The 15,898-nt window shown below is 39.3% G+C and overlaps 1 protein-coding gene across 1 annotated transcript in view; it reads left to right on the forward strand.

Annotated features, from left to right (window-relative positions):
• The first annotated feature begins 892 nt into the window (after positions 1-892).
• Positions 893-15,898, forward strand: part of pou6f2 (POU class 6 homeobox 2) — a 69,289-nt gene continuing 54,283 nt past the window's right edge. Inside the window, exons 1-3 of the mRNA XM_067485684.1 lie at positions 893-975; positions 3,191-3,367; positions 6,157-6,344. Of these exons, the coding sequence (XP_067341785.1) occupies positions 3,315-3,367; positions 6,157-6,344 (241 nt within the window). The 5' untranslated portion in view covers positions 893-975; positions 3,191-3,314. The remainder of the gene's footprint in view (positions 976-3,190; positions 3,368-6,156; positions 6,345-15,898) is intronic.

A 15,898-nucleotide genomic window follows, 5' to 3' on the forward strand; every position in this document is an offset into this window, starting at 1 on the left:
ACTACCATGTAGTAAAAGTGCTGGTACCATGATATGCTGTAAATATACTCTGTCACATACTCGCAACTGAAGTCCTTTAATATTACAATCATTACACACAAAGTAAAAAAAGCTGGTTTATTAGCTGGTGGCTTATTATTAATATTATTGTCTGTTTATTGTTTAAACATGCACATTTTAATGCTCCAGCAGCCCATTTTTAGTTGATCATCAATGGATACATCTATAAAGTAACTATAAGTGCTTTCTGGTAACTACTGTAATAAGGGCAATATTTCCTTCCCATTGTAGAGGGTTGAATGAAATGCAGTTTTTACATTGCAATCCACACACTGTAATACTTTGACCAATGTACTTTTTCAATTTCCAAGGTGGCCGTTGCTCATTTTCTGAAGCTGTTTAATAATCAAAATTCCTGCATTTCTGGGTAGCATTTTTTTTTCAATGATTATAGTGTTAGGGTGAGAGATCAGAGCTTCAAACACTGAAATAACACAATAAAAGATGGCTGTTTCTATGTGTGATGTTAAACCAGTCAATTAGCTCATTGGATTTGTACATTTTCAGACCTGTACACTGGCCAACTCCCTCAGATTTTAGTCGACTCTCCAGGTCCTTCCTCACTCTGCTGACAGCTGCTTGCCAGAGTCCAGATGAATGCCAAAGGTATGATTTGCCTCTTCTTTATTGAGATTGTCTCACACCCCCATCTTGCCTCATCCATCCTCAGGAGAATCCTAATGCACTGATACCAACGGGGAATAATTTTTTTTCTTTACAATCTACTTAGCAATGATTTATTGATTGTGGCTTCCACCCTCACAGAGAATTACCGATCCTTTTTGGGAAATCAGATTTTCACACCTTTCATGAGTGTGTATGTGGCACAGGTCTCCAGAGATGGTGTGAGGGGAAACTGACTTTGAGGAGCAGCAGTGTGTGAATCTCTGCAGTGTCACCCCTCTGCTGCCAAAGGTAGGCCCACTGGATGGCCTTGTGATTTTGTGCTGCTCTCTCCATCTCACTCTATAGTTGTGCATTATTTATAAGTTGATAAATACTGTGTCTGAGCTTTATTTCAATATGTTTTCATTCACTTTAAACCTTTAAAACACGTGGTTTTCTCACTCTTATAAGCATGCAGGAGCCCCTCTGAGGTATAAGCATTTCATGGAAAAAAGGAAAATAATAAAAACAACCCTTGCCCTCATAGGAGGAGTCAGATTAGTGTGCTGAAAGCTTTGATGCTCTAGAATGTCAGCTCCATGGATCGATGTAGCAAAAAACACACACACACCTGACCAATCAGAGGCGTCTATCTGTTGTGGACCTGCTGGGCACCGTGGTTTACAAGCTTCAAAGAGCTCCTTTTAATACACTGCTTTGATAGCCCTCAGCCTTCACTGACCCACCTATCATCAACTGGGGAGCATTTTAGCTTTAGTGGAGTCAAGAGGAATAAGTGTTGATCATATTAATGAGTATAGAAGAAAAAAAAAAATCACCTCGCATCTCGACTACTTGTTCCGATAGCCTGGTATTCCAAGAGAAAGTATACAGGGAAAGTAGATTAGCCAATAATTTATGGATGATTTAATGCAAACCTACTGCATTTTTCACAAGTAAATCTCATAAATACTAATAATAGATATATGCATGCAAAAAGGTGCTTTGTAAAATTTATCACAGTACACAAAGATCCATTTACTACAAGATATAGGAACAGTTTGGTTAATAACCCTAAGGGGGAGACAAATCATCATCTACTGTACCATACCACATTAGTTAAAAAGTCCTGGGAAATGTGTCTGTTCTAGCAGACACAGATTATCAACATCAACACTTCAAAATTAATATGAATAAAAGTAATATATAGTTATAGTTGGTCTGTCATTGACACAGCTGTACATTTTAAATCATATTTTTAGTGCTTGGGATAAAGTTGCAATTTTGTTCAATATGAAGGTAGTCAAACAATACACACTTTATAATAGAAAACACCACTATGTCTTATTTTTATATACAGTCATGCTGTTTTTAAAACATCACTTGGATACAAGCAGTCTTATACTCCTCCATTGTAGTTGGTTAGATTATTCTACAATTGGACAAAAGAACAACTTTTAAAGGAGATTTATTTTATTTGTTTTATTGTAGCTATGACAATGAATTTCAGATTGCAGGTGTCAGGTATTATTATTGGATTTGCATTACTCATGCTATTTCAGTTGCATTACAAAGGATACACACCCCTTGGATTCCACCAGAAGAAAACTATTCAGCTCGTGAAGGTATTCATACAAAAGTTATTTAAAAAAATAACCATTAGTGATTAATTTCAGACAATAGACCATCTGTGTTAGTGGTTGAATTATATAAACTTGTGTTTTTTAACGATATTACATTACAATTATGTTTAAAAGAAGACGTGACGTTTGAGAGAGCAGTCTGACAAATATGTGTATTAACTTTGTTATGTTATTTTGTGTGTAGGTTTTAAAAAATGAATATATGACTTATTCCAGTTTAGGGTTACAGGTCAGCTGAGGTCTATCCCAGTATGCAATGGGCACAAGGATAGAAAACGTGCAGCAAAAACCACCAGTGCAGTATAAAGCAAGTGTGCCCTAATTCTAGTCTAACGTTTATCGTTGAAAATACATTAGGAAGATATGGGAATACAAGAGAGAGAGAAACATTTTGTTTTGTTTGTCATTGTAGTGTCAGTTTTTGTTGCATAATGTTTAATTTCTCTTATGACTTCAACTAACAATTATTTTCTGCCCATTATTTTATCAATTAACCAATTAGTCATTTTGTCTATAAAATGTTAGAAAATAAATCAAGGTCACATAATAGTTATCATAGTATCCCATTGTCCGAAGTCGTGTATTCTCACATTTGAAAAGCTAATTCCCAACATCATCAAGACCATAGCTCTTATAAAAATTATAATATGATTTTGTTATTACATTTGTGCACAGTGTGGTTAATATATGTCAGTGAATGTATTGTGCAAAAAATTGAAATGCATACAGTATATATATACTTACTGTGGCAGCCCCTTTATCTAAAGCTCTAGGTTTTCTTTTATCCCTGGTAAGAAATGGAATCAAAAGATTATTATAAATTAGATGAAACAATAATGTTACAATTGTAATGAAAACTACGTTTTTGTTTCCATATCCAGTAACTGGAGGAGCTGTGAGTATTGTAACGGAGCATCGTGGTCTCAGGCTGTAATCCCCTCCGCCCAGTGTCCCCATCATAGGGATAGAACTGCTAAGACCACTAGATATTAGCATGGATATCTGATGACGCTCTGGACTCTGCTAATCACCGATTCTCCAGCCACTGGAGGTGTTTGGTAAGTGGGAGGCAGAGAGGGGGGAATCAAGTGCTTTTTCTTGTTTCTGCAACCTGTTCCTGAGAGCTGTTCCAGGCTGAGTGAACAGAGAAGGAATGAGACTAACCTTCCCCCTTAAGTCTGCTCGGGCCAGCCCTCTTACACACACACATTTTCACAAATTCACATTAACACTTAAATCATGGGTCTGAAATCTACTTTAAATACGAAGGCAATCCTTTAAGCATCCACTGCTTAGAATCACTAATCAAGTTTCTTCATGGCAATTTTATTATAACCCTTATTATTACAGATTTTTAAAATAAGATTATACAGTTATCCTATTATGTGTAATTGCATTATTCCCTGGATTTAAATAACTAAACGCGATGGCAAATAGGCACAGCTAGCTGTTTTGAAATGAAGTAATTAACAGCTGCCTGAGATGGTGAGAGATGTGTTGCTCCCATATCCTCGAGCCTCAGAGGCCAGAGGAAGATTAGAGCTCTGATCTCATTCCGAGCACTTGTTTGGAGTCTGTCAGGAAGAGAAATGCCAGCATTAGAGAGGTACCGCCACACTCCTGATATGATGAAATAAGGAGAAAAGGGGAAAGGGAAAAAGATGGAGGGATGGACAGAAAGGACCCTGCCCTTCTCTGAAGTGTCAGTATCTTGTTTATTCTATTTTTCATCGTAGCTGCTGGGGCAAAGATTCCCATTTTTTCCTTTATTTTTTCAACCACCTCCTAACAAAAACCACTGCTCTCATTTTTATAGGCCTTACAAACTCTCATGCCCCGGTGAAAATTACATTGTGAAATAGTAGAAATTTCAGGGCTGCCTGTGCTCTCCGCTGTCCCTCTGAGCTTTCAAACAGTCAACAGACTGTGAAGAATAAATAATAAAAAACTATTGATTATTTTGATGACTGCAAGATTCAATTAGGTATTAATTTTGCCCTCCAGTGGACCTATCAAGCAACTCAAAGGAAAGGAGGTAGGAGGTGGGGGTGGACCCAAATGCATGCAGAGTGTGGCCAGGCTCAGACAGAGGGGAAAATGTGTTTACCTCGGCGGGCAGAAAGGTGCATTGATGCGCAGTATCCCACATTTAAGTGCTTCTCAAATTAGGCCCTGATGACTAGTGACATTGTTACCACAGATATAAGTATTGACCAGGCGCCTCTCATACATAATGACAGCTTAAACTATTTCTATTGATAAACATTTTCATAGATTATCATGTGTCATATCAAGTAGAGCGGCTTCACTTGATGAGTGCAATGAAAAGGCCCCTCTGGGCAGGAACTCATCGACCACCCTTATAAAAATGTGTGTGTTGGGGGGGTGATCGAGTTGATGGGTGCAGGGTTAAGATAAGGCTCGCTGTCCTTTTTCCTTTCCTGTGCCTATCCTGTATGTGCTGGTCACCTGTCCTTTGGTCAGACGTATTTAGGTTGGAGTTGATTCATAAATAAGGAAGAGGGCCTGCTGCTCTGTGTCTCCGTCTCAGAGCCTGAGGTGGGAAGAACACTGTCTGAGGAGCTCTCCAGTCAGAAGACACAAGGGGGAAGAGACAGAAGGAGTGAAGGCGGGAGAGACAGAGCGAGTGTATGCGTGTGTGTGTGAGAGGGAGAGAGAGAGAGAGAGAGAGAGAGGGAGAGAGAGGGAGGAGGTGACATCTCCAGTGCTTGTCTTAGGAAGCAACCTCAGGGTTGAACCTGTGGTGGTTATTCAGACACATGAAGGTTGAGGAGACTGTTTCTGGTTCAGTAGAAAGCATGTACTAGCTGGTCTCTGCACTGTGGTGGCATGATTTGGCTGCTGTTTGACTGACCTTTGGACTTTCATTGGACTTTCTGACAACTCTTTTTTTTTTTTTACTCTTCTCTTCTGAAGCTTTTTATAGGTAGGTTTTCCAAACACTTTTAGGAAACTTCATAAAAGTTTTTAAAAAGTATACGTAGTAAATCTGTAATCTATGAATTCTGTTTAAGCCTTTGATTTCTTTCTTAAACATGTAAACCTCTAATGTTTTTATAAACTATTCCTAAATGTCAGTTTTCTGATTTTAATGTTTCTCTCTTGTTGTAATGTATTTGAAGATGCTCAGAGAGATAATACTCTAATCATGTCACATACATATCCTCATTCTTATTTGTAAGTGCAGACAAAAAATTAAAATAATTGGGAGAAAATTTTGAGAACATCAGTGAAATCATCTCTCGTTTAAATCAGGCCTTAAGTTCATGTTGCTTCTCCGCTGCCTCTCTGCTGCAAGATGTCACCTTTGATCTCATGTTGTGTCCCCAACTATGTGAAAATTGATGTAATCGCTGGTGTGTATTTTTGCGTATGTGTATGCTTTTTAGATGTAGAATTAGATTTATTTCATTTCTTTATCAGCGCACAGCCCATGGACCTCTTTATAGACTGCTGTCAGCTTCATGTTTGCTGAAGATGAGGCACATGTCAGGTAGTAATGAGCCCATGGAGATGGATATATCACCGTTTTAGGACTGCAGGGTATAATGGTAAAGCCACGCGATCCGTAACAGTACTTCACCAGGCAGCAGACGGCAGTATCAGCGGGGTAGCACCAGCGTCAGATAAAAGAGAGAGCTGGAGAGGGAGGGAGCAGGAGAGAGAGGGAGAGTGATGAGTGAGCGATAGAAAGGAGAAGCTGGGTAGAAAGAGAGTGGGTAGAGACACAGAGAAGGAGCTGGTGAGGTGAGACGCTGAAATATATATAACAAGGAGTGTTTTCTCTTTTTTTTTCCTTCTCCCTGTTTCCCACCTGGGCTCCCAGCTCCCTTCAGGATCCGATGATTACAGGGCAGCTGAGCAAGTCGCTGCTCTCCCTGCGCAGCGACATGAGCGCGGCAGAACTCCGGGCGGACAACAAAGCGGCCACTCCAGACAGCGATCTGAACGACGAGCCCCTGCTCCTGCCCTCCGAGGCCACAGACAGAGAGGGCACCCCGAACAAGCTCTATGGTAAGTCTGGCTCACACTTCAAATCTGTCCCTTCTCCTTCAGAAAACCGCTGGCTGTGGTCTGATTTAAGCAGCAGTGAGGTGAAAACAGGGTTTCCAGTACTGGGACAGGTGTCAGCAGTGTCAGGAGATGAACTAAGTTTAAGCCCAGTGAGCAAGTCAGTGTTTGACCATTGTAGTACTCTGATATGTTGGTGTGGAAATTATATTTTGTGTTTTTGTGTCTTAAGATCTATACTGCACATTCAGATATGTTAGAAATGCTGGTATTTTTTTGTAGTGGTTGACTGTTGAAAGTCAGTTGTCACAACAGGTATTTGAACATGCAGTTCTGTCGGAAATGCATACTGAAGTACTAATGATACAGTGGATTTTAGTACTTTATTCGTGTTCTGTGTTTTGTGGCAGCAGTTGTGCATAGATCTTCTCTTTCTAGAATCTATATGAAAGTTTATCTGATCCAATAAATCGATTTTTTTTCCTCAAACCGCCTTCACTGCCCTGGTGATGTGTGTAAAGTTATGTACTTTTTTATCTTCATTCAAATGGAGAAAATGTATATGTATCAATTAAAGCTCGATGAAATGCACTTGATTTAAAACTCAGTGCAGAGTGAAATTAAAACCCTCTTTTCATTGGTTATTATAGTTGTCATCAGCAAATAGGAAATATTAATGTTTCAATATTCAATATTGAATATTGAATATTGAATATTGCGAAGACTTCAGTTTTTATACTGATTTATTTCTGGGTTATTCCGTAATATTTTTGTCTATTGGCCTATTCTTTTGTAAATGATCTTCAAAATTAGCCAATTTCTATATCAGCATGCCTCATCATTTCTGCTGTTATCTCATTAATTGAGTGTTTATACTTCATCTTGGTTGTGTTTAAATAAGTGTGTTTTTTATTATTAGCTGCTTCAGTCATGTGGACTAATGCAATCACGGTGCCGTGTTATGAATCGGTAAGCATAATTACATAAACGATCATTTAGCAAATTTTCTAATTATTTGTTGTAATGAGAAAGGTAATGGAGTCCTCAAGTTTTTTTTTCTTAGAAGCTTTCGATAGGGAAATTTTAGAGTCATTAGAATTAGAAATAATGGCGAGTGAACATTTGTATTTACATCAAATTAAAATATCCATTAGCTGCAGATTTAAAAGACATTTTCTTTGGAAAGAGTTGCAAAATTTAAACTTGAACCTCCTGTACTCGTGTAAGGAGCTGATTTGCTTAACACATTCTCATCATTTAGTCTTAATTTAAATATTATTTTTATATTGTTCATTTGTTTCATGTGGATGCAAGGTGACAAGTGGCTTCACGGTAGATGTTGATTTTTGAATATTTACAGTTGTGTCTTCACTGCTCAGACGAACTGTTTGTTTTAACATTCCTGAGTTAAAATATATATGTGTACAGTTTATGCACGTCTTACTGTTTTTCTAGTTTGTTTGTGTGGGATTGAATTGATTTATTTACCAGGCCACAGTTTTGGTTTGTTGTGATTTCTATGAGAGTTGTTAATGAAATATCCGTTCGTGTGAATCACTGTCAAACCCTCTGTGTATGTGTGTGTTTGTGTGTGTGTGTGTGTGTGTGTGTGTGTGTGTGTGTGTGTGTGTGTGTGTGTGTGTCTTGCAGGGAAGAGGGACATTGTACTGTAAAGTGCCTATAGACTGAGTTTGTCACATTTCTGAACAAAATAAAATAGGGGGAGAGATTGCCAAACATTACTCTCAAACCTAATCAGCAAGAGTTCTGTTGTTTTTTAAATCCTTATTACAGGAATAACCTGAGGCTAGAGGCTTCTAAACGAGGACAGTGTATGGCAGAATTTGTCTCAAAAGTGTTGCAATTTGGTTTAATAAGCATCAACTCTCCCCCTTTCTTCCTTTCTGATCAGTCTCCATCTGAATCCTCTCCTGCTTCTGTTTTGCTGCTTTGTGCTATTCTTCTCCTGCGCACTTAAATGTTGTTAAATACTTTAAAATGGATTTGTACTTGAAGGTAATTTAGTTTTACATATCTGATTAATTTCGGTTCACCTTGTCTATTTTGTAGGAGGCATTTAATGTTGGCCTGTTGTCATACTGCATGTGGCGTGGTCAGAGCTGACCCTGTGTAACTTGAGACTTTTAGCAGGGGGGGGTGGTGTCTCTCTGCCCAGTGGCTGAGCCCTGGGCTGTGCCAGCGGCAGGTTTGGTTCAGCAACCACTGCCCACATGACCTGTCAGAGAGAAGAGGCAGGGACCAGCAAGGAGACGTGGCACACTGGTGTCTCTTGGGGGAGATATAAAGCGAGAGAAGAGGGTATTTTGAAGTTTTTCCCATTTTACCGGCAATTGATGGATTATATTACTCGCTATGAATTTAATCAGGTCTGTCAAGCTTCTCTAAACCATGTGTGCCCATAAAGGTAAAATCGATTGTTTATCTTAGTTTCTGAAAAGTTGACTTTTTAAATATACAGTATGCATATATATATAGATATATATATAGATATATCTATATATATATCTATATATATATCTATATATATATATGTAAATAAACATTTGTGACAATAATGATTATCTTTATTTTTCCTAAACTCTCATAGTTCTTTGGATACATTTGTTGCTATTAGGGTTGGCAGTAAAGTTTCATGGTTCCAAGGAGGTTGCAATTCCCACAGTTCTTTTATCAACATGAATGCCACTGATATGAGAACAACCCAGAATTGAGCCTTTAAACTAGGCCTTATGTTAGTCCTTTATGTGGGTCTGCACAGTGAAGAAGCCACGACATTAAGATTCCTCCCCTTTACTTCCATTGTGGTGAAGTAGCACAAGTTGAAGGTGTTCTTTCCCACTTTCAGAAGAAAGAAGAATGTATTACTTTGTTCTCTTTAAAAGCCAAACCTTTCTGATAAAATGCTCCGATTTCATGATTGGCAGACACACAAAACACTTCTCCTTCACATTAAAATAGCACAGACTAATATTTTCAAATGCAAATCTTGTTGAGACTAAATTTGCCCCAGACTTTAAGAATGTCTGTGTATATTCTGCAGAACAAAATGCTCTTAAATGCAGTGGAAATGGTTTTGACACTCAGGCACACGTATACCTGGTGTACTCACAACACAGCTGGATGTATGATGTACATTTAAAGAGTTACAGACTCTTACTGCATTTTCTGGTAGCATCCATCTATGTACGGATTGTAGACAGACAATTTTTACACTACAAATGTTGATATCAATGTGTGCCTACTTTGCAATGACATGTGACATGTAATCACATTTCATATTTAAAGAGCTTTGCCTACAGAGTTCATGTATGACTTAGAAGACGGAGAAGTCACTGGGAGACAATGACAGTAGTGGTCATGTTTGTCTACAGTAAATTGTCTACCTTCTCCACCCACCACATGCTTACTACAGTGGTGAAAAGGTTGTTCTCCTCCTAAAAGCTTGCCTGTGCAAATAGTCTTCCACTTCAGCTAACAGGGGCTACGAGGCACCGCAAACATCCTGCCGTCTTGTATTTATTCCAAGTAGAAGTGGACATTAGGTGGGAAAGCTGTGGTTAGTAGGGCAAGCAATTTTTTTTCAAAGGACGAGATGGTGTTGGATGCATACAGTTTCTGTCTTCTCTTCTCAAGCAAATCTCCCCCTTTCAGACATCAACAGACAAGATAATAAGACACTCAGAGCACAATTCCGTATTATATTCAGCAACCAAAGGCTCATCTCTTGTCAGTTTGCATTTACTCTCCCAAGGATGTGACGCTTCTATCATCATGCTGTCAAAGAGAGCCTGGCTGGAACGACAGGAGCACTCATTTCATACACTTACTGTCTACATGAAATGGTCTGCACTTACACGGATTCTGCCAAAATGGTGGGACATTTTCACAAAGGTCACCTAGAGACCCCCCTCCCCAAAAGACCAAAATGAATCTTTTCATTGATTCCTGGTATTGGAGGTCATCAGAACAAAAAGTTCACCCCAAATGCCACACAGGCTGTAACACTGGCTGCACCTTGTTTTAATGTTTTAAGGGCCTCGCTTCCACTTGGATTTTTAGACTGGATTAGTGAAATTCATATCTTCAATTTAACATGTCACCCTCAGGTCAGTCTTTTTTTGGAGAGTAGTTAGTCATTAGAAGTATTACAACACATTTCTTTAAATGTAATGTCAAAAATTGTTTACAATGCAGCAATTGGTGTGCATCATGAATTTTGAGTTTACCCATGATGTGTCTTTAATTCATAATTAAAAATACTTATTTAAATAGTAAGCTTTAATTTAATCCTGTTAATAATAAAATACAGAGCTAGTCATTTGCAAAAAACCAACAAACAAACAAACAAATACTATTAAGGGACAATGATTCCACAATACCTGGAAAAAATACATAAAAAGATTTTTCCAAAGTTATAGTTTGACATTGATTTTACACTCGTGTTCTATCATGTCTTCACGGTACAATGCATAAAACATGCTACTTTCTTGTATATTAACTTATTTTGTGTACTTCATATTATTATTATATTGTAGACTGGAGGTATAGTACAAAACTACTGTCTTTCATGCAAAATTCTTCTTTGTGCTCCTTTTCACTGCAAATTCATAGACAGATGTAGACATACACACATGCACACACTCTGCTGGAGGCAGGAGTTCTTATTATTTTTGTGTAATCAGCTTAGTGAGCAGGATGCGTGGTGGGATAGGGTGCTTGCTGATGCAAAAAGCCTTGTAATGTTCTGTGGTAAGGTTAAGTAATAAAGTGGCACAGACCCAGTGTTGAATGGGCCACCCTGAGTAAGTAAGAGTGAATAAAGGAGACTTGGGGAGAACAAGTCTCTCCCCAGGAGGTGGATCTCATTATGGGGATTTCAGCTGTCTATGCAAACTTGAAAATAAGCTTAACACATGCCTTTAAAGCAAGTGTAATACATTTGCTAATGTGCCCGTGGTGCTCATGGCTACAGGAACACAATCCCTGTGTGGCATTGAGCACAGGGGAGGAGCAGACTTCTTGTTTTCAGTGCAAACAGCAGCAAAGGTCACCAGGTTTCACCGATGCTTGGCTATGCAGAAATGACTTTGAGCAACACACAGAACTTCAGAATAAGTGACAATATAATTCTGCCTGTTGTTTTTGTATGTTAAAAAGTTAAAAAGATGACTTTTGCCTTGACTAGAAAGTATCCCAAAGAGTTCTGTAGGTGGACAGCTGTGGAGAAAATAAATTGAATTTCAATATGCACTTATATTAGTTATACACTTTCTTTAAGTTGGAAAATCATTTTCAGAGGAGAACTTACATGTTGTGTAGCATGCGCTCCATCACCAATATCAATAAGCCTTTCATGTAGAGCTAACAAAGAGGCATCACATCTCCTGGCACGGACACGCTTGGTGTTGTTGAGATGTAATTGAAGCTGCAAGGGTCACATTTTCGGAATAGAAATTACAGTCTTGTCTTTGACTTGTGTGGCGTGAACCAGAGATGCATCCCACAGCCCTTGTGTCCTTCACAAGCCTTTATTATTTATAACGCTCGCTCTTTGAGCAATGACCAGTACTAATGCATAACCTTCTGTCCTTCTGGCTGATTCGCTTCCTTTGAAACCAAAGATTGAGGCAGGAGAAGTGGGTGTATGGTGGATGAGGCAGGGGTGTGGGTGGATGGTGGGGGGGGGGAGCATATAGGGCAGTGGAGATCCAGGCTATCGAGAAGTTATTATGTTTTTTTTCCTTTATATCTGAGGATGTGGAATAACACTGTGATGCTTCTTTTCTCCAGAATAGAGTTATGGGCTTCAAAGCAATACTATTTCCTGACGTCCCTCCTTCCACTATTTGTCTGCTCCACCAGAATAATGTGCTGGGAGGGGAGGGGTGGGGTGAGGTGGCGTGTATTTTAGCTACATGATTATTTGCTTGTTTCCACCTGTACCCACTCAGTTCTGTAACTATCACAACAGCGGCTTACAGTAACAACTAATACAGGACTTTTCCCAGATAAACTCATTTCTAGATAAAGTCTGTTTAGCTCAGGTTCAGTGGAAGTAAGATATACTCTTGTGCAGCCTGTATCACCTGATGTTATCCTACAGTGATTGAGCCTTTGCTGCAGCGCTGGTGTGATCCATTGTTATTATACCTCAATGACAGAAGGAACGGGTGAGGAGGGGGGAGGAGAGGAGGCTTTGAGGGGCAAGGGGTAGAAAGTGGGACATAGGCCGCATTAGTGCCAGATAGCCTGGGGGGCCCAGGCTGTGGGTGTCTAGCACCCCACGCACACATACACAAACATATACACTGAGCGCTGGACTGCCCTCACACCCACTGGCTTAATGTTCTGCAGTTAAAGCAAAGCAACACAGGATGGACAAAAATAAAAAAGGTCAAGGTTGTAATATGGTTGCAGTTGGACACTAACTTGAAGCTAATTAGTGATAATTAGTGATAAATAGATTACCTGTTGATCTTGATCTTGGAATCTTCTTTAGTTTAGAAAATGTTATTGGATTGTAGCAAATGTGGCAGTTTCACATTCATAACTATTACCTGTGCAATGTGAAATCTTGTTAAAAATCATAGGTAGATCTGCAATATTTTCATTATCTCTGAATCTCTTGATCAATACCTTAACTACTGCTACAAAACATCCGAAAATTCCCAGAGACAAAGTGCTAAATGCCTTAACTACTGCTACAAAACATCCGAAAATTCCCAGAGACAAAGTGAGAAATGCCTTGTTTTTTCTGGTAAAAAGTGGGTAAAATAGGCTTAAAATATAACACTATTTTTCAGGTATAAATGTAAATGAAATGAAAATAGAACCATTAAACAGTATCTGTTTGACCAGCAACTTTATGTTCATATTGCGATATGACATATTGTTATCACAGGGAAGAATTATTATACAATTAGAGAATTTTAAGGAACTTCTTGAAAGTAGACCTAATGTTTACCCGCGCTGGTTTGTTTTCTTTTGATTTCCATTAGTTTTCGGCTCTGCTCATAAGGGCCCATACAGACAAAGTAGAGAGGCATGACACTAAGTGTGAGAAGCCTTTTTTTTTTTTTTTCAACTCAGGCTTTCAGGCTGCAGGCAGCACAATCCTATTTACAGCAAATATAATTTAAGTAATTTAGGAGGAGGAGCAATAGTGAAGCAAGCATCTCCTAAAAGGCTTAGAGCTCTCTAACGCTACTCTTCATTGCAGCATCCAGCCATCACTGATGGCTATAAAAGGATGAAGAATAATTTGAATTATCTGCCACTTTCAACCCTGAGCTAATAAGGTTGACATTGCTTTGGGAATGAGGAGGACACGTCACAACAGATGCGTACATGTGCAAAGTGTCCCATGTCTCTCATGAAGATGCAACGCAAAAGTCCTCTTCTCTCCCTATTGTCCTCCTCCATTCCTGTTCCCTTCTCCATCGTCCTCTCTCCATCACGCCATCTTTCCTTCTTGACCTTTGAAATGGGCATTGCCTCTTCCCACCAATTTAACTCCCTCTGCTCCCTCTTGTGCTTGTGCTGCTTCCATCTCCACTCCAGCATCAAAGGAGAGACAGGTAAGAGCTGTGGAGCAGAGCACTCTCATGTCAGAGAGCCTTTTGGTGAAGACCTGTGGCCGTAAGTGAGAGCATAAGTGTTGGAGTACGTGGTCCTTAGTGCATTAAGCATTGTTTGCATGCAGATTCCCCAACCATTCATCAAAAACTGGGGACTTACATCAACAAACTGAAGTGTACTGTTTTGTGTTGTTTGCAATTTAAATCTTTCTGTCTCTTTCCCTGCACGTCTTCCCCTCACTACTTGGGATTTACAATCGCCTCAGAATTTGTCCCTGAACTGCCGAGGGGTAAAATCCTTTCTGTTCAGCTCACTCCACAGCACCACCTCCTATGTAATTCTTTAACTTCTTAATGCCACTCATTGCCAAAATAATGAACGAGATAGATTTTTTTTCCTCCCCTGTAAGTTCTGCGCCTTTGCGCGATGACCAATAAAGCTTAAATGTTGGAAGCCTGGAGAGATTGCTGTGGCCTCTTCTCCTTCTTGCCTTTGCGCTGGGCTCTTAATTAAGGAAATGACAGCCCTCCCTGCAGCAGCAGTACCCATAATGCAGCTAATAGTGTTACAGGCAGCCACTCAAAAGTCAGTCTCAGGTGATTTTCTATCCCCAGAAATACTATTGACCTATCCCTAGCAGCTTCTCCACCTTAGACTCTAAACAGAGTATTACTTCTCGGCCAGTCCAGAGGGAGCCATCTGACTAAGAGCACCTAGAGTTATTGGCAGCAGATTATGCCCTGTGTTATTGTTGAGGGCTTTGGTGGGAGTAATGAAACACTGAACTAAATCACTGGTGATTTGGGGTCTCTTGCATTCTACAAGGGGTTAGGTAAATCACTATAACGCCCATGCTGCATATTATAGGCTGCTCTCTTCAGTGCAGCGCCTTGCAGTGTGTGTAACATTACTTTTTGGACTTCACTTGAGGCTGCTTTAGAAATTCAAAAGCAAAATGATCTGTCGCTCTACATTTATTTCTCTCTCAGCTCTCTGCCACATCAACTTTCCAAGTGGCATTACCAAAATCAATGGTCAAACAATCTGGGACAATTGGTTGCGTATTGATGGAATTAAACCTCTTGTATGATGTGGCTTGTTGTCTCTCTGGGTCCATTCTTTTTGCTTCAACAGCTCATAGATCCCTGTCCAACATAAATGCTCTGAATCAACAGCACATTTCCCGAAACAAAACATATTATGTTTTTGCATGTTTTTACACTACTGAGATAAATCATCTCAGGATGACAATTAAGAATGTAATTAGCTTATAATCTGCAGCCTTCCAAATGTGTTCACATTTGTAATTATTTTCCATGGATTAGATTTCAGTAGCAAGATGATTGACAACATCTTAATAGCGAACACATGCACTTTGCCAGACATTTTCTAAAGGACCATTATAAAAATGGGGGTTGGCTGTTCATTCTGAATAGCCTGAATCGTTACCAGGCCTCTCTCGTACATTTGACAACTTACATAATGCATTTCCACTAAAATAGCTTAAGTGTTAAAGCTTCTTTTATGGGTAAAAATTGATTCATAAATGCACTGAGGCGAAAGCTAACATGAACACAAAGCTTTCAATAACACCCATTTTATTCAGACTGTCAATGTATGAAGTGGTTGCATTAGACAAGGTGGCATGCTGATTGCTTTATGAAATCCAGGCTAATTGTTTTGTAGTGTAGTCCTTGGGGCACCCTGCATTAAGACAGACAGAATGAAGTCAAATAAATATAGCTCTTTGCCCCCCCTCCTCCAACGCACAGTGAGGCCCTCTGCCTTGTGTGGCATTGAAAGTCGCTCTCCAGTGGCCACTTTGGTGATCGATGAAAGAGAATTTATATAGTGTTGGATATTGGCAATATTTCCATGACATAAGTCACATCAAATTCCACCCTATGCCCTGTAATAAATATAATTACTTCAAATACATAAAAAGGTATTTTAACTGA

The sequence above is a fragment of the Channa argus genome, chromosome 19 (genome assembly GCF_033026475.1).
Source record: "Channa argus isolate prfri chromosome 19, Channa argus male v1.0, whole genome shotgun sequence".
NCBI lineage: Eukaryota > Metazoa > Chordata > Actinopteri > Anabantiformes > Channidae > Channa > Channa argus.